The sequence below is a fragment of the Dama dama genome, chromosome 20 (assembly GCF_033118175.1).
Source record: "Dama dama isolate Ldn47 chromosome 20, ASM3311817v1, whole genome shotgun sequence".
NCBI classification, from domain to species: domain Eukaryota; kingdom Metazoa; phylum Chordata; class Mammalia; order Artiodactyla; family Cervidae; genus Dama; species Dama dama.
In genome coordinates, this window is record NC_083700.1 from 77,295,114 (window position 1) to 77,315,910 (window position 20,797).

The window sequence follows — 20,797 nt, forward strand, 5'->3', positions numbered from 1 at the left end:
GACCGAATCATATGGACATCACATCTATATATTCCACGAATGCCTAGTTTGTACAAGGAATGATTTGAAGTACAATAGTTCATGTGATCCCCAGAATACCGACCTTAGGGAAGTAGAAGGAGTTTTCCACATTTTATAGATGATTAAATAGTCTCGGAGCATTTAAGCAACTAGCCCAAGTTAACAAAGCTAGTAAAATGAGGAGCTGTCATTCCCAAAGTTGAATTTTCACAATGTCTTCTAATATTTAGTAGGCAATATAAGTCCAATTTAAATGCCTTATATTAGTACTGAAAAGAGTAACAGCAAAAATTGTTCAGATATCAAACTGAATCCAAGCTGCAGTTGTCACATAATAGATGTGAGGGTGTATCTGTGCATGTTTGTGGGAAGGGGTGTAGAAGAATTCTTTGCTATCCTAGGATATTTAGTATCAGAGAAGTACTCCTTACAATAAAATCACTTAAAATGGAACCAAACTAGTGAGAGGCCTGAAGAGGGCAGATCAATTAATTGCGACTTCATATTGAAGGAAAATTTTTTTTGATTATGACAATTTCATCCTATATCTAACAAAATTTAGATTTGAAGTCAGATATGTATTAATTATCTGAAAATACAATGGACTAATATTAATTTTTGGTATAATTTCCCAACAAAATAGTATACTGCATCAAAAGATACTCTTCTGTCTTTGCCGGACAACCATAGTGGGCCATTTTTCAAAGATTTCACATTGATACTTGGAGCGATATACCAAAATTTCCAAGGGTTCTCTTTGTCCTTTGAAATTAAAATATCTTTTTAAAATACTATGATGGATGTCATCATCTTGATTATTTTCTCTTTATTTCACTTGAGTTATTTTGAATCCTTCTGCTTCCTACCCAGCCTTACATATTAAAGCCTTGAGTTATGACTACTCAGATTTCAAAAACCATCAAAATATCCAAATTAAACTTTTAGATTAAAAACATCAGATGTTGTCATATATATATTGAGAAAAAAACATAAAATAGTGTATTATTTACAATAATATTAGTACCAAATTTCAAACCCAGTAACCGATATAACTCAGCAAATTATGTGCTAAACATATTCCTATTGCTAAAAATTGTGCTACAAGTAAAATAAAAATTGTAAAATTGTCTAAGGCTGATTGTCTTTTCAATCCCACTGCAAATAGGGAAATAATTTTTTAATCTAGTGTGATCAGAAAGTAGCAAATTTCAACTGTCACCCTGAATCAGTCTGAATCCAAATCTGCTAATAAAAATGAAAACATACATATAGTTTTTGACATACCCACAGAATCAGGAATGACACAAGTTGGTGGAGAGTCCAGTGAGCCCAACGTGTGATTAACTCTAATCCACATTGTATAGCCAGATAATAGAAAGATTGGCTGAAATATGCATTCATAAAAACCATCTCTCTGCAAGTGGCAATCTTTGGGTTCAGATACAGGATGAATAGATGGAACATCAGAACAGTAAAGGCTGCTCCTTAAAAGATACAAAAACAATCAATAAGTATACAACAATGATGAAAGCAATAAGATATCTGAGAAGACTTCTTATTTAAAATAGACAGTTTTTGTTCCATCTAAAAGTAGTTGTTCTTACTGGAAAGGCATTTTTGAATTCCCAGCAATTACAATCTTTCCATAAAAATAGAAAACGCTTATTAAATATTTCACTTGACAGTAAGTGGGTATGCAACTGAAGTAAATGACAATTTTCTAATAAGGAGAGAAGGATCCAATTAGAGATAGGACTTACACCACTTTGGAAGCTATGCCAATATAGCTCAGTGATTGAATATTTAAAATAAATATCATAAATTATAATGGGACATTCCTGAGATGGAAAGGAAGGTAAATTCCTTGCACTTTAAATTCTACCACATATTGAAAACATAATTGATAGTAAATTATATCTTAATTGACATGGCCCTAATATATTCTAGTTTAAAGCAATATAATTAAAATAATACCAATTCTTGACTTATGTATGGATCGTATAGTCAGATGAGCTTCCCAAGTGACCCAGTGGTAAAGAATTCACCTGCCAGTGCAGAGGAGACATGGGTTCAACCTCTGAGTTGGAAAAATACCCTGGAGAAGGAAATGGCACCCACTCCAGTATTCTTGCCTGAAGAACCCCATGGAGAGAGGAGCCTGGTGGGCTACAGTTCATGGGGTTGCAAAGAGTTGGACATGAATGAGCACGCAGGCATACAGTCAGGTATATCATTTATTTTCTCAGAGAAGAAAATTAAGAAAATATTTTTATCACTACATCCCAATCAACACTATACCTTACAAAATATAAAGCATTTCACCTCTTCTTTGAAATAACTCTTGTGCCATTATTTGCTTTAAATATAGTAGTTAAGTGCTAAAAGTAGCAGTTACTATTTCCTTAGGAATGGGAGTAAAGAGGTTACATGAAAATGGAATATCTATATTTTTCTGTCCCTTATTTTCCATTTTTTGTGACACCTTTTTCTTCCTATTTCCTCAAAATTACAACCATGTGTGAGTTTGTGTATGTGTGTGTTTATGTGCAAGACTGATGGGTGAGGTTAGATGAGACAGTGGGATGAGGAGTCATCATCTTGTACAGAAGCACATTAGCAGTCCACCTGGAATTCAAAGATTAGCATCACTATCATTATGATAGATACAAACATTTATTGAATGTTTACCAGAAGAAATCATATCACTTAATTATAATTAAATAAAATATTATTAATTCTCACAGAAACCCTTCAAGTCCTATTATTCGTTCCATTGTACAGATTAGGAAAATGAAGCTTAGAGAGGTTTAAAAACTCGACCAAGCATATGCAGCTAGTTTCATGGTTCTTCTGAAAATACTAGGGAAGATAAATGACTCAAAATGTTTAGAGAACAGTCATCCACAAATACCACTGAAAATGTCATGGAAAGAAAGTAAAGAGATTACAAAAGTAATGTGGTATACAGTGAACATCCTATCGATTTTAAAGTACTCATATCAAGTAAGATGAAGACAGCTATTATTCTCACATGAGAGATGAAGAAATTGCCCCGTTTTTTCTAATACTATGTAAGAATAGATTGGTAGCAGTAGGAATAGATCAGAACACATTATTTGAGAAAATGGGTTTGTTTTTCAAGTAGAAACTTTAGATTTTAAGAATAAATGAGCATAAGCTATAAAACTGAAAGTCCTGATACAAATGGAGACAGGGTGTTTAAGAGTAGTACACATTCTTGAAAATTACTAAAGAGTATTATAAAAATGAAAATATGTCATTCTTATCCTAATCAACACATTTTAGATAAAAGCATTTACAAAGAGAAGGAGAATATTATAGGAAGACAATGAACTTGAATTCTTTTTAAAACAGAGAAGGGTAAAAAACAAATGAAATTACTCTTTACTAGAATAGTTTAAGCATTGTGAAGTAAACAAAGTTATGGTTACCAAAGGGGAAAGGAGGGAAGATATAAATAATTTAGGAGTTTGAGATTAACAGACACATACTACTGTTTATAAAATAGATAAACAACAAGGATTTACTATGTAGCACAGAGAACTATATTCAGTATCTTATAATAACCTATAATGAGAAGAATCTGAAAAAGAATACATATATACACACACACACACACACACATATATATGCATAACTGAATCATTTTGCAGCACACCTGAACCTAGCGCAACACTGTAAATCAACTACTGTTCAATTAAAAAAATAATCTTACCTATTTATAAAAACCACTCATATTGTCTCTCACAATCTCTGTGCCACTACCTCCAATTTTTTCTAAAACCTTAATCTTCAGCAAATGATATGAGGCTTCTATAATCCTTCATATTTTCCTCTAGTCAGTTCTCCCAAGTCAAATTAAAAATGTACAGACATTCGTTTTGGGGATTTCATTCATTAACTACATATTAATTATTTTTCCACATTAAAAGCAATTGTGGAGAATTAACTGATCATCAGAAAAAATAATCTGAAGTAAAAACAAACTACAACTTTTTGTGTGTGAATTTTTTCAAGAATCACCAATTTATTTAACTCCTCAAAAATTTCCTAATTAAGTAAGTATATTCTACTTTCCTCTTTCAGGAATAAACCTACAAGACTATCACTATCATGACATTTTTATAAGAAATGTTTATCTCACCATATCCACAGAAAAATAAAACAACGAAAATAATACATACCTATGATACCTCAGCTGCAAATTGCTTCCTGCAAGTGATTGGATTGCATTGGGTGACCATCTGCAAGTCATTTTAGTTAAGTACCCATCAGTTTCACATGATATATTGATATTGACATCTATTTAAAACACATTAAAATATTACTATAAAGCAAAAACACCAAAACATTTTTTAATGAAAATAAAATTTCCTTAGCATCTTCAATGGGACTCTAAGATAGAGTCCATAATAAAAATGTATCTCATGGAAAAAAAGAAGACAAGCCTGGGATTCTTACCAATCACATATAACTCAGCATAGCGATGATGGCACTCTTGCTCATTGCAGCAGTACACTGCATCATAGGTGAACTTTCCTCGGGGTTTGGTTGCATTCAAGTTGGGAAAAGTAACTTTGCTAATATGATCATCCACAACATCATACTGGCTTTGAGGAATTTTCTCAGCTAAATTCAACCACCAAACAATCTTTTTTGAGGGAACGATCTTCTTTTCATTTTTATAGATACAGTGAAAAGAAACATTAGACCCAACCGTTGTCAGAATTTTAGGTGGAAAGTATATGACATCTGTAATGGGGAAAGAAAGATATGATATAAGATCAAGAAAGAAACCATCACGTAAGTAATTGATACCACGTAAAAAGGATTCACCAGGCATTCAGGATTATACTGCCCCAAATAAAATGAGTGTGCTGAGAGACTGCAGAACTGTAGCTGCCCATTCATGTATAGTTAGTAAGCATCCCAAGCATTCTCATTCTCAAATGACTTTAGTGTCCATAAATGTCTTCAGAATTTTCTAAAAACAGAGATTTATTCATTATAAAATATGTTTTAGTGAATAACTGTCACTTGTTGATAGGCAGAAAATTAGTGAAGATGAAATATAGTCTAATTCTACCATGGCATGTCTTCCATCAGACTCTGCTTTCAGAATCAGTGAACCTTAGGCAAGTTTTCAAATCAAATCCCTACAAAGCAAAATCCTGAAGAAGAAATGGTGATAGCCCTTCTCTCATTTGAATACATGAAAATTTCAAGTAAGCAAGTAGAGAAATAGCTTTAAATAAGAAAACTTGTTAGGAAATGAAAACTCAATGATACACCAGTTAAGGCAGGCAAAACTGCAAATACTGTTCTGTAACATCATTTTAAGTTATTTAGTGCCAGTGTTGTGTGGTTGAGGACAAGGGGAATCAATATTTCTCTAAAATATTATTTTTAGCATCTATACACTATTCCCTAGTGCTACTTCAGTCTCCTATTATTGGAAACATTTTCTTTCTCTTTGTGTGCTCAGTCGTCTCCGACTCTGTGACCCAACAGACTGTTGCAGGCTCCTTTATCCATGGAATTCTCCAGGCAAGAGTACTGGAGTAGGGGATGCCACTTATATTCCCAATCCAGGAATCAAACCCATGTCTCCTGCATTGGCAGGTGGATTCTTTACCATTGCACCACCTGGGAAGCCATAGTTAAGTCTCTCTTTTCTTTAATTAGAAACAGAATAAAAGTAAATGAATGTTTACACAAGAAGAAATTATTTCTGCCACAGTACATTATGAAAACAAGATATTTCAGTTGTAAAATTTAAGGTAAGCTATTTTATGCCGATGGAATATGAATATCTGTGTCCATATATATCCTTTGAATTACCCTCAAAACAAATCCAAAAACTTTGATTAGTTCTTACTATTTTTCTCTTTTCTGTAATAGCATGTTAAACTCCAATGTCTTAATATCTACAATCCATAGAAGATATTTGCATTTGCTATGTCTACAGTCAAGTATAAACAGGAAAAAACTTCATAGCATGAAATTACTGGACAGAAGTTAGCCTTTATATTTATGAATCTCACCTAGGGTGGCACTCAGGCTTCACTGGTGATTACTCACTTACCACACACCTCATTACCAACTGCCTCAAAAGTCTCAATTCAGTTTTTTTAAAAAACAGTACAAATAAGATTTCCAAAATTAAATTGAAGCTTTAATTTGAAAGATAATAAAAAACTCAAAGCATTTCACTTCGAAGTTAAAGCCTAAGTAAGACTTAATTGAGAAACAGAATTAAAGCCACAGCATTTTCATGTAATTAAATGCTACCATAGCTTAAAATACAAGTTATTAAAAACCTGATGATCTATAAAATTTACATTGAACAAATGTCTTGAAATTGATATGTGTTGACTATTTAATTTTCAAAATAATATAAATATATCTATCTTTTACTCTCATGTGAGATACTACTACACAACAGTTTGTTAATTAAGACAACAATGATTTTCTTCTCATGACCAAATATCAATACTTTTACAGGATCTGCATTAATGAATTCTATTTAAAAAGGAAATTCTATTGACAAATATTAGTAAATTACTCAAAAGAACATAAATCATGAATCAAACATTTTAGATAAATTATTTTATTATATAAATGCGTGTCTTTATCATAGCTCCATAAAATAGATTTTTAAATTCTTGGAGCAGATTACCTATTTTTCTTTAAGAGAAAAGTATTTTCTCTAACCTGGTATAAGAGCTGCACAAGAAATGTAGATATTATCTAATATCTGTTTCTCCTCTTCTTTCACAGCAACAAGAATGCAGTTAATAAAGTTACTACAGGAATTCAGCACTTCTAAAGTTGTTTTTAGTATGTAAATTGCAATATTCATAAGTTCTGGTAAGTCTTGGGTTTTCCTTGAAAAGCATCTCCCAGCAGCTACAGAGAAAGAACCTATTAAATTCACTTTAAAAGAATCCATAAGTGAAACTGGAGCCCATTATACAGAGTGAAGTAAGCCAGAAAGATAAAGAACATTACAGCATACTAACACATATATGTGGAATTTAGAAAGATGGTAATGATAACCTTATATGCAAAACAGAAAAAGAGACAAAGAAATACAGAACAGACTTTAGAAGGCGAGGGTGGGATGTTTCGAGAGAACAGCATGTATATTATCTATGGTGAAACAGATCACCAGCCCAGGTGGGATGCATGAGACAAGGGCTCGGGCCTGGTGCACTGGGAAGACCCAGAGGAATCGGGTGGAGAGGGAGGTGGGAGGGGAGATCGGGATTGGGAATACGTGTAACTCCATGGCTGATTCATGTCAATGTATGACAAAACCCACTGCAATGTTGTGAAGTAATTAGCCTCCAACTAATAAAAATAAATGAAAAAAAAAAAAAAAGAATGAAAAACAAAAAAGAAATCTGTGATAATAACAGGAGGCCTAAACTAAAAACCTGGTGATTTCTGCCTTACTAACAAGTGACATATTAACCATTTTTCAATGATAATTAAAAATGAATGAATTATTTAAAAAAAAAAAAAGAATCCATAAGAATTCCTTGACTAGGAATAGTCAATGCTTCATTAACTACGCACTTGGTAGGTACAGCTTAAATGCATTAATGAATAAAATGTAGCAGTTACAAAGGTCCTGAGAATTAGTATTTTGCCTGCAGCAATATTTACATCAAGTAACCTTTGTTATAAGTGTTTGGAAATAATAAAACAGGTGTGCTAACACATTCTAAACAAATTAACTCCTCAATCTCATGGAATGTTTCTGTTTGCTGGACAGTGAACAATGGTAGCTAGACTTAAGGGAGAAGGATTCGAATCTCTTTACACAGGAATAGGAAGTCCCTGAGTTTGGAGACATATTTTGCTGTTGCACAGCTTTCAGGAAATGAGCCTCAAGTGTAGTCAGCACTATAAAGTGCAGACATTGCAGCCAGCATAACTCAGCAAACCTAAACCAAAAAACCTAAGCAATGCTAAAACCTCATTTACCAGGAATCATGAAGGAAATGAGGTGTTCCAATAAAATGCTCTATATAATTAAATTTACTGCTTACTAGCTTTGAGGGTCAATTTTTAGGGCTACCAGAAATCTTGTATAATTATACATTATGCACTTAATTGCCTTACTAGTGGTATAAACATGAACTTTGGAGTTAGGCTATTTTGTAATTGTATCAACTGTTGCAAGTACTTAACCCTATCTAATTCTCAACTTCTTTGTTTATAAAAGAGGGATAACAGTACTTATCCCACAGGTCATTGAAAGGATAAAATGTTAGTATGTGCAAAGCACGAAGTGCATAAAACACAGGAAGCACCCTATAATTGTCAATATTATTATTATTCAAGAAGGAGTTCTCAATCTACTTCTACCTTTTATTTGTGATTTAATACATGTTACATCATTACAGCAGATCATACTGGAATAGAAAAATATGCTTGGGAGATGCTAAAGAATATAAGCTCTCCTCCCCTCTACCGGTGTCCTAATCTAGTTTCTATTTGACAAGTTTCTGTCTTTCCCTTGATTATCACATGGTATCACTCATGGCATCTGAGCTATCCAAGTTGGTTACATTAGTAAGCTTAACCTCACATCCACTGCTACATCAACAAATTCTGGCCTTTGAGGTAGTTGTTTACTCACTGTCTGCATTCGTTCCTCATTTTCAGGTTTTTCTGTTTGGAATGTCTACAGTCACTAAAAGGACACATCTGTGTTGAATAAGTAAAAGGCTGGCTATTAATGGTAATATTGTTTCTTGGTCTCCAAAATCACTGCGGATGGTGACTGCAGCCAAGAAATTAAAAGATGTTTGCTCCTTGGAAAGAAAACTATGACAAACCTAGACAGCATATTAAAAAGCAAAGACATCACTTCGTCGACAAAGGTCCATATAATCAAAGCTATAATTTTTCCATAGTCATGTACAGATGTGAGAGTTGGACCATCAAGAAGGCTGAGCACCAAAGAATTGATGTTTTTGAACTGTGGTGCTGGAGAAGACTCTTGAGAGTCCCTTGGACAGGAAGAAGATAAAACCAGTAAATCCTAAAGGAAATCATTTAACCCTGAATACTCATTGGAAGGACTGATGTTGAAGTTGAAGCTCCAATACTTTGACCACCTGATGAGAACAGCTGATTCACTGGAAAAGATGCTGGGAAAGAATGAAAGCAAAAGGAGAAGCGGGTGGCAGAGGATGAGAGGACTGGATAGCATCACTAACTCAATTAACACTCAATGAACACTAACTCAATGAATTTGAGCAAACTCTGGTAGATAGTGAAGGACTGGGAAGCCTGGAGTGCTGCAGTCCCTGGAGTCACAAACAGTCAGACATGACTTAATGACTGAAGAACAACAATTACTGGAAACTGCACAAGCAAATAAATTGGCAATTCTTGTTTTCAACAAAACATACCTTTATCACCTTCGTGTAAACAAATCCCATAATATTTGCCTAAGGAAGGGCATATACATGTGTACATATGTGTTTTATAGTATATATTAAAATACCTGGTTTATTATGAAAGCAAAATATGATACAACATCTTAGTAAACTAAGTAAATTTAATCCTACAGATACTGATATGAACTAGGAAAGAAATAGAAGTATAAAAGGGTTTTGTATAAAGCAAAATAGAACTAAAAATATGTCCATTGAAAGGTCTAAGAACCTCAGTTGAACAACCCAAAACAAAACCTTATATGAAATGTGATACAAGTAGTTATTAAATTATTCTGGATCAAATATTTCATTTAATCCAACTGAATACATAACTTTGCTAAGAATCATTATGCTAGGAAGGTATAAACATATAACTTGAACATCAGAAAACTTTAAAACAATCATGATTCTTTCAGAATTTCCCTTTTCTTCAGCGAGGGTAGGTTCTCAGATCTTATTAAGAAGAAAAACAGCAAAGAATGAAGCCATTTTCTTGTGGAAGAGAAACATTTCACCAGACAGCAAAATAAAGGTACAAGTTATGGGCCATTCAGAATGGGAGCAGGGGCTGCTGCCTCCACCTCCCCTGTCATCTACCTACCCCACCACCCACTTCACCCAATCCCACTATATAAAAATCTCCACGGGACATTCATTGAAATTTGATGCTGTTAATTCATTCCACTCTATGTATTTCACAGCTGGTCATTAAGACCTATTAGTTAGTGATATACAATTCAAGATAGAACAAAAGTTGAATTTTCAGCATCCTATTACATACATTGTGATACTCAATAATTATTTGAGGAATAGAGATGAGAAATTCCTGCCTTCTAAGTCTGTTCACTCATGGTTCCTGACTTTTCCAGTGAGAATTAATCCCTTCTAATGCTTAGCACTTACTTTAGCTCTTCTCACAGTGTTATTTGTGCTAAGCAATTAGGTATGTATCATGTCAGCCTCTAAGTTTCATTAGACTTTGAGATTCTGAATATTGAGTTTGTCAATTTACAAGCTTGATATTTATCAACTGTGATCCACTATTTCACAAGTGCTTACTAAGAGTCAGGCACTGCAGTAAGCACACTTTACGTGCATCATTTCATTCTATCCATATAAAAATTCCTTATTCTATAGATGAGGAAATTGAGGCATAGGGAGGTTAAGAAACTTTCCAAATAAGGGGGGTGGGCAGGGCTCTGACAAAATTCTGTCAGACTCCAAAGTCAGTGCGTTTAAACTACTACTGATACTTACACTTTAACAATCAATGAGTTTTAACTAGTAAGCAATTGATAAATAAGCCTGCTTAGTGTTCTACGTGTTTACATGGTTTAGTGTTTTACATGGTACTTGCTTTCTCCGTATATCTACTATCAACCTGAGCGAGTTTGAGTGGGAATAATTTTGAAAATTTGATAGACTGAAAACTAGTCAAAGAACTATGAACTGCCTTCCTACATTCACAGCCTGGCTTGTGCCAGGGCTTACCACCATTAGACTCCTGGGCCTCTATGTAAAACATTGCACCTCAACTCCATGAGGAAGCTGTGAATAAACTGCAGTTTTTCTGACGTTAAAGATTATTTTAAAAACATGAAAACTGAAAGCAAACGCTTTGAAAAGCAAGCATCTGGAGTGATAAGAATTGCTTAATTATATAACATATATAATATTCAAATAAAACTTTAATATTTAAAACTTTTACCAAATAAATATATCTGATTTTCAAGTGCAAATTCAGGAAACATAAGAACAAGCAGTGTTCTGAATTTGTATATTTGGAACTTTTATATCAACTCTGTCTTTTGAGTAAGAAAGAGTAATTCAGCAAGATACTGTTATGGATGAGCATAAATGAGGGAACTCTCACACAAATTTTCACTAAAGGATTACCTTGTTCAAAATTTAAATTAGAAGTTAAAACAGTGTTCCTCCTTTTGGTTTACCACCACAAAATTTAAGACAAGTATAATATGCCAAAGGCAATTCGGGAATCATACTCCTCTATGAACAGAAGTGACTCCTACAAAACCTACCTTGTGTAGTAAAGGTAAGAAGGGCGCTCCAGTCACTCCAGAGTCCTAGGCCATCCAATCTCTTGCTCCTCACCTGCACGTCATATGAAGACCCAGGAAGCACATTGTCTACTAGCAGAGATGTAGCTGAGACAATCTCATCAGCCTGTTAAATATCATTTGAAAACATCAGAGCATCAGGTTGATGTGAAACCTTTGCCAAAATTGATTACAAGCAGGTCTCTACAAATTTCAAAGAATTAAAATCTTACAGAGGAGTTAGCTGGACACAGTGGAATTTAACAGAGATCAATAACCCAGTAACAAACGTTTGACTGACATTAGTCAATAGTATTTTTAAAAGCCTGTAAGTTCAAGGGAAAAAAATCACAGTGATAATCAGCATATATTTTTAACTGAATGATAATGAATATTGACTTTTCAAACTTGGAGAGGAACAGCTAAAATCAGTGGGAAGCTTCACGCCTTTGCTGACATCAATAATATACAAGATATTAATAGACTACAATGCACAGAGGGACATCCTTGATCATCCAGTGGTTAAGACCTTGCCTGCAATGCAGGGGACACAGGTCTGATCCTTGGTTGGGGAACTAACATCCCACATCCCATGGAGCAACTAAACCCACACAGCACAATGAAAGATCCCAATTGACACAGCAAAGATCCTGCATGCTACAGTTAAGACCTGACACAGCCGAATAAATAAGTAAATATTAAAAAAAAAAAAAGATGATGTACAGGGTAGGCAGAGAGCTATAAACCTTCCTAGAGCAATGGGGCACAGAAGGAGGGCATGAATAATTTTAAGAACCATGGTCTGATGATCAGCTGTGTGGGTTAATTGCTCAGTCGTGTCCGACTCTTTGCAACTCCATGGACTAGAGCCTGCAAGGCTCCTCTGTCCATGGAATTCTCTAGGCAAGAATACTGCGGACGGTTGCCATTTCCTTCTCCATGATGATCAGCTACAGTCAATCAAAATACAGTTTACAAACCAGAGTGAAAACATATAAGAGACGTAACTTCATAAAACAACCAATGAGGTATTCCGAAGCTATTGAACTTCCTGGCCCATTCGACTGTGGGGCAACACAGACCAAAAATGGCAAAAAGCCTCAGCAATACATTAAACAATATCAGATTGCCTATATTTAAAATCCAGAAGTCAAGTGGTATTAGGAAGCATCACTATGAACAAAGCTAGTGGAAGTGATAGAACTCTAGTTGAGCTATTTCAAATCCTAAAAGATGATGCTATTAAAGTGCTACATTCAATATGCCAGCAAATTTGGAAAACTCAGCAGTGGCCACTGCTGGAAAAAGACTGGAAAAGGTCAATTTTCATTCCAATCCTAAAGAAGGGCAATGCCAAAGGATGTTCAAACTACCGCACAATTGCACTCATTTCACACACTAGCAAAGTAATGCTCAAAATTCTCCAAGCTAGGCTTCAACAGTACGTCAACCATGAACTCCCAGATGTTCAAGTTGGATTCAGAAAGGGCAGAGGAACCAGTGATCAAATTGCCAACATCTTATGGATCATCAAAAAAGAGAGTTCCAAAAAAATCTGCTTTATTGACTATGCCAAAGCCTTTGACTGTGTGGATACAACAAACTGGAAAATTCTTCAAGAGTTGGGAATACCAGACCACCCGACCTGCTTCCTGAGAAATCTGTATGCAGGTCAGTAAGCAACAGTTAGAACTAGATGTACAAAAACAGACTGGTTCCAAATAGGGAAAAGAGTATGTCAAGGCTGTATACTGTCACCCTGCTTATTTAACTTATGTGCAGAGTACATCATGCAAAATGCAGTGCTGGAAGAAGCACAAGTTGGAATCAAGATTGCCAGGAGAAATATCAATAACATCAGATACACAGATGACACCACCCTTATGGCAGAAGGCAAAGAAGAACAAACAAGCCTTTTGATGAAAGTGAAAGAGAAGAGTGAAAAAATCGGCTTAAAGCTCAACATTCAGAAAACTAAAATCATGGCATCTGGTCCCATCACTTCATGGCAAATAGATGGGGAAACAATGGAAACAGTAAGAGACTTTATTTTTGGGGGCTCCAAATCACTGCAGATGGTGACTGTAGCCATGAAATTAAAAGACACTTGCTCCTTGGAAGAAAAGCTATGACCAACCTAGACAGCATATTGAAAAGGAGAGACATTATGTTGCAGACAAACGTCCATCTAGTCAAAGCTATGGTTTTCCAATAGTCATACATGGATGTGAGAGTTGGACTATAAAGAAAGCTAAGTGCTGAAGAATTGATGCTTTTGAACTGAAGTGTGGGGGAAGACCGAGAGTCCCTTGGACTGCAAGGAGATCAAATCAGTCAATCATAAAGAAAATCAGTCCTGAATATTCACTGAAAGGACTGATGCTGAAGCTAAAACTCCAATACTTTGGCCACCTGATACAAAGAACTGACTCACTGGAAAATAACCTGATACTGGGAAAGATTGAAGGCAGGAGGAGACGAGGATGATAGAGGATGAGATGGTTGGATGGCACCACTGACTTGATGGACATGTATTTGAGCAAGCTCCAGGAGCTGATGATGGACAGGGAAGCCTGGCATGCTGCAGTCCATGGGGTCGCAAAGAGTCGGACACAACTAAGTGACTAAACTACAAGTCTTAGAAAATTAGCCCAGATCTAAAAAGACAAGTTTTTACCTCTAAGTTATATAACAATTAGTTTTACAAATTAAAATGCCAAAGTTATGACCCATGAGGCTCTTCACGACTCCTCCTTCTCTCCTACCCCTCCACTACTGCTCTTAATCTCACTCACTGCCCTGACCTCCAACTTCCCATCCAACTAAGGTCCTCTAAATTGCTATTTCCTCTGTTTAGACCCTAATTTCCCTGCATCACCACCTCCTTCAAATCCCTGCTCAAATATGACTTTCTTAAAGAGATCTTCCCCTCCCTCTAATTAATATTACAACCCATCCTCTCCACTTGCACTTCCAAGCTTCCCTCATCCTGTTCTACTAGTGTATCCTGAGTTCCTTGACACCTAGTGGGTGCACAACACTTTCTGAAAAAAAGGTTTGACAGACTATACTGTACAAATGCATGGACTGCATATAAACAAATATATTGAGTAATAAGAAAAATAAGGACGGCATGTAAAATCAAAACCTGAGAAGGTCTTTAAGTGAAAATACTATGATTATGAATTCAATAGTTCTGTATCTGGACTTCTTGCAGTCATTAGTCATGTGTGTGTGTGTGTGTCTGTGTTAACGAGACAGAGAAGGAGAGTGAGGGGGAAAAAAAGAGAATTAATCTAGTATACATAAGCTTTTAGAAAAGGAACTTTTTCTGGCAGTAAATTCTAGGAGAAATTTGTCATGCTTATCAAAATATAACATGGATCCACATGTAAGAGATATTTAGTAATACTGAAGAGCTTTTCTAAAATAATTTTATAGAAAATACAGAAATTTTGTGTACATGCTCATTTCTTTTGCTGATCTTGAGTGAAAGCCAGTGGTACGATATTGAAGTATGACTGAATCGCCTCAAAAACAGTATACACATTTGATATGCAGAGGCATTCTCTATGGGACTTGGAGGGCATCTCACCTTTTCTTTAATTGCTTCTCAACTTTTCATTTTATTTACTAAAATATACTTACTTTTCTCATATTTTTTGTAGAATTCTCTGAATATTTCACTTGATATTGAAGTTGAAATGGTACCAATGTTGGGCTGGACCATGAAATCTTTAAACTACCCGTGTCTGTGATTTCCATATGCAAACCTAATGGTGGATCAGGCTTCACTTAAGAAAAAAAGAGAACACTTTTAAGTCAAGTTATTTTCATGATAATCATGAAATGAAGTCAAAATGAATTTTTAGCATATCCTATATTTTAAACTAAGGAGTCCTTATCCAAAGGCTAATTACAGAACCAAGATATTCTACTACTATACCTTACCACAGCAATCCATATATTTTCGTTTCCTTCTCCCTACCTGGTAAAAACTATAAATCAGAAAATGATGTTATTTTGACAAATGTGAATTCCTGCTATAAAAAAGCCCTGCGTAACTTTAACTTTGAACCTAGCTTTTCCCACACTTATTTGAAGCCTCCCCTGATGAAACCCACTGTTTTAGTGAATGACAAGGAGAACAAGCATTTGCAGAGCACTACTTGGAAATGCATATAAATTTTGCATGCAAAAATCAATGCATATATGCATGCAGATTCATGTAAATCTGTACGTAAAACAGTAAACATTAATTTTCAAATTCAACAAATCGAGACATACCTACTCAAATAACCCATAGCATACACAATTTACATGCAGTAAACACAGTATTAGCAGGACTTGGCTTGTCACCAGAAATGGAGATAGAGTTCTTATCCTAATGGTGTATTTAACTCAGCATCTAATTTCTGAGTTTATATGTCTATGTGTTTTATGTATGTATATGCATTTGTGTAAATACACATGTGGAGACTTATGGCTGTGGAGTTTAAAACATACAATTTAAAACATACAACAAACTTAAAATCATCTGTAGAAACAACACAAACATCTTACAATAAAGAACTGATTGAACAAGTAACAGTTCATACCCTTAAGAGTAATTTATAGTCATTAAAATCATATTAGAGAAGAATGTTGAAAAAGTTTAATATTGCTAGTTTTAAAAGTTTATTAAACAATGTGAAAGTGAAAGTGTTAGTCGCTCAGTCATGTCCGACTCTTTGCGACCCCATGGACTATACAGTCCATGGAATTCTCCAGGCCAGAATACTGGAATGTGTAGTCATTCCCTTCTCCAGGGGATCTTCCCAACCCAGGGATTGAACTGGGTCTCCTACACTGCAGCAGATTCTTTACCATCCAAGCCATCTTAATGGGCTTAAAGGGAAGCCCATTAAGCAACATATATACTTGAATTCATTAAAATTTGAACAAATAAAAGGATATGTGTTAATATGCATTAAAATAGAAAAAATGTCAAAATAGTAGAAAATAAATGATGTATTTTTCTTCTGTGTGCATCTCTATGCTTTCAAGATTTTTACGATTAACAAGAATTACTCATAAACATAGACATCATCATTACATTGAAATATTTACTGACATGTATTTTATTTTCAAAAAATAATGGCACATTAATATTTTCCACATTCCATAATTTCAAGAATTCAGTCATAGTTTTTTCCTTTTCCTCAAGTCAAAATTAATGAAGTTTTACTCTCTGTGACATACTACAAATTTTAGTTACTTTAAAGCAGGAATGGCTAAGCTCTAAAGTCTAGAAGTAACAGGTGAAATTCATGACCCAAAAGATAGAAAAAAAAGAGACACCAAACAGAAGTGAAATCATAAAATTATAAACTATTTTACAGTTCTTATATGCATACACATATGCCTTTGTATTAGAAATCTAAAAATAAATCTTTCCCTGGACCCCCTAGGTACTCAGTCCCAGACCACACATACTGGCTTCTTTCAGGGGAAAATTCCTCCAAAGAGCTGGCATTACTTACTCTCCATTTTGCATCCCATTTTCTTAAGCAACCTATTCTGATCAGGTCTTCCTTCTTGCCAGTCCACTGAAGCTACTCTTACCAAGGTTACTACTCTTCGCTGAATCCAGCGTCAACTGTCTGATACATTTTACTCCATCTCTCAGCAGTGTCCCAACTGCTTATTCTGTGAGTAGCGGACAAGTAGAAATACTTTGTCCACCTAGTTTCCAGCTGTCACATTCCTTTACTCCTCTTCTCTCTGATTGCCTCTCAATCTTTCTCAGTCTTTCTCTCACTGGACTCTAAATGCGTGACCTCATACAATCCCATAAACATCTGATGCTAGAGACTCCCAAATGTGTATCTCCCCTTAACTCTAGAATCAAATATCTAACTACCTATTCAACGTCTCTTTGATTTCTAATAAGCATCTCAAATATAATTAGTCACACACTTAATTATCTCCAATATCCCCATTTGGTAACACTATTCTGCTACTAACCAGGTCCTAAGTGTCATCCTAGGCTCACACCAAGCCTAAGTGTCATCCTTGACTCCTCTCTGTCCTTCACACTTCATACCCAATCCACTCAGTCTGCACCATCTCCTGAAAAGTGAAAGTGAAAGTCGCTCAGTTGTGTCCGACTCTTTGCAACCTCATGGACTATACAGTCCATGGAATTCTCCAGGCCAAAATACTGGAGTGGCTAGCGTTTCCCTTCTCCAGGGGATCTTCCCAACCCAGGGATGGAACCCAGGTCTCCCACATTGCAGGCGGATTCTTTACCAGCTGAGCCACAAGGGAAGCCCAAGAATACTGCAGTGGGTAGCCTATCCCTTCTCCAGTGGACCTTCCCAACCCAGTAATTGAACTGGGGTCTCCTGCATTGCAGGCACTTCTTTACCAACTGAGTATGAGGGAAGCACCATCTCCTAACAGATCCCAAGCCTGAACATTTCTTTACATCTCCACTGCAAAAACCCTAAGCCAACTGGACAACTCTGGCAGCTGCCTATCTGAGTCCTCTGCTTCCATTCTTGCAAGTATCCTTTTTCCCTTCCCCATCAATTTACTTCTTCAATATAGCATACATTTTAAACATGTGCACGAGCATGCATGTGTGCTTGCATGTGCCCACACACACACACAAACACACACATCTGATCACATCACTCTCCTGGTACAAAAGCTTCCACTGCAATTAGAATAAAATCCAAACTTTGTAACCACAGCCTGTGGTATGACCTGGATGCAGATGACTCTCTAACGACATCTCTGAATGTTCTCCTACCTTAGTTACTCCAAGCAAAAGGCTCCTGTCTTTGGTTCTTCCAAATTCTGGGCTCATTCTATCCCAGGAATTTTGTGAGTGCTATTCTTCCTGCTCAGAGCACCTTTTGTTCTGGATTTTTGCATAGTTATCTCTTTTTCTTTGAGTTTAAATGTTAGCTATTTCCTAAAAGAGGACTTCCACAGCTGAAATAATAGACCCCTACACCTGACATTCTCTATCGTACAACTTGTCTTATTTTATTTCTTTCAATTTTGAGATCTAAATCACATATACCCAAATACAAAAAAAAAAAAGAGAGATTTTTTTCTCAAAATTACCTGAAATAAGACAAATTTTTAAAAGTCTCTTATAAAGTCTATTACAGCACCTTGTCTTAACTACCTTATTTTTAAAAACAATTTAATTCAATGTTGGCTCTAAATACTTCTAAAAAACCATCTGATAGAACTGGTTTTAAAAAAGAGAAAATGATGACATTTTATAGATTTTTTTTGTTTTTTCCCTATGGTATAATATCATGACTGAATTGCTTGGATATCATAGTAATCACGTGGAAATCACAAATATAGCCCTAAAGGACAAGTTATTTAAAAGTCCTAATGTTGAAAATGATATCATATGTAGATTCAAAAAATGCTATACCCTTAGTATTTAAAGAGAAGTGAGGATGAAGTTCTAAAGAATATGGTGTCAGATATCTGAAAAACTGGTTCCAGTGATGGCAAAAACAATGATGCAGAGAAGCACATAAAGAATTTGCAATAATGTAAAACAGTAACACTATTAAATTATGTATCATATGTAACATATAATTTAACACATACACACAAAACTGAGTTAATAAATTAATAATTTAACATTCATCTATATTATTCACATTGAATAATGTAACTGAATACACTGAATATTTATAATTATATACTCAAGTTGATCAAAGAAATCTGGGGAATCTTTGCACTAATAATGTGGGCACTTGTCTATTACATAAGTTTTTCTTCTAGTCAGATTTGTACAGCCAATTAGTTTGCTTATGTTTTTATTGTTTCTCTCTGCCCAATACTGTCTACCCCTGTTCTGTGAGGCAGGCGCTTTGTCTCACTCACCATTGTTTCCCCCAGCTCCTAGAGCAGTGACTGATACCCATGAGTCTCTAAAAAATATTTATTGAAGGCATAAAGTCAAGTAAAAAAGAGCTTTTAATTATTTTCAGAAATAGTTATCTGAGATGTGAAAAAGTAATAACCAAACAAAACATATCCATTAGATTGACTTAGGATTTAAAGAAATCAAACTGGTTTCAAAATGAATTTGTTACAATTGCAGAAATACCTATACTGTTGTTAAATCATTCTAGAAGCTGCTTTTAACACCCCCTAAGACTACAAAATCACTGCAGATGGTGACCGCAGCCATGAAATTAAAAGATGCTTACTCCTTGGAAGGAAAGTTATGACCAACCTGGATAGCATATTTAAAAGCAGAGGCATTACTTTGTCAACAAAGGTCCATCTAGTCAAAGCTATGGTTTTTCCAGTGGTCATGTATGGATGGGAGAGTTGGACTGTAAAGAAAGCTGAGTGCTGAGGAATTGATGCTTTTGAACTGTGGTGTTGGAGAAGACTCTTGAGAATCCCTTGGACTGCAAGGAGATCCAACCAGTCCATCCTAAAGGAGATCAGTCCTGGGTGTTCATTGGAAGGACTGATGCTGAAGCTGAAACTCCAGTACTTTGGCCACCTCATGCGAAGAGTTGACTCATTGGAAAAGACCCTGATGCTGGGAAGGATTGGGGGCAGGAGGAGAAGGGGATGACAGAGGATGAGATGGCTGGATGGCATCACCGACTCGATGGGCATGGGTTTGGGTAGACTCCGGGAGTTGGTGATGGACAGGGAGGCCTGGCATGCTGTGATTCATGGAGTCGCAAAGAGTCGGATATGACTGAGTGACTGAACTTAACTGAACTGAACTGAAGACTACATTTATCATCCTTACAGTGTCGGTCAAAACGAGATACGCTAATGAAACATCTTGTAAACAATTTTCAACCTGTTTTTATGACTGATGTTTAAAGATATTATCTTTCTTAGGCACAACTTACCAACATTAATGGGCTGAGCTGACATTGGAGGTGAGGGAAAAACGACTCCACCAGATGTGATTTTCAAATACATAAGAAGGGTGCTATTGAGTTTGGCTGTCGGCACGGGCACACGACATTCACAACACTCCTGAACACTGCAGTTGCACTGAACAATCTGAAAACCGTCTGTCTGGGGGAGCAGAGGTGATTCTTCTAGCACGTCAAGCCTACATGAGAAAAGAAGAGCTATGTATTAACATAGATGTGAAAGCACTAGATATATTTAAAATGTAGGACACAAAATCCAAATTGAGGTAAAGTGTTTTGCACACCCAGCTTAAAGAGCTTCTGGGGGAAAAAA

General features: G+C 35.6%; 1 protein-coding gene across 2 annotated transcripts in view; it reads right to left on the minus strand.

Annotated features, from left to right (window-relative positions):
• LEPR (leptin receptor) overlaps nt 1-20,797 on the minus strand; it is a 90,942-nt gene that overhangs the window by 24,142 nt on the left and 46,003 nt on the right. For both annotated transcript variants that reach the window (XM_061121682.1, XM_061121681.1), the window contains exons 6-11: nt 20,455-20,663; nt 15,203-15,348; nt 11,537-11,681; nt 4,504-4,794; nt 4,227-4,344; nt 1,306-1,505 (exon numbers count right to left, since the gene is read on the minus strand). In XM_061121682.1, coding sequence (XP_060977665.1) covers nt 1,306-1,505; nt 4,227-4,344; nt 4,504-4,794; nt 11,537-11,681; nt 15,203-15,348; nt 20,455-20,663 — 1,109 coding nt within the window. The remainder of the gene's footprint in view (nt 1-1,305; nt 1,506-4,226; nt 4,345-4,503; nt 4,795-11,536; nt 11,682-15,202; nt 15,349-20,454; nt 20,664-20,797) is intronic.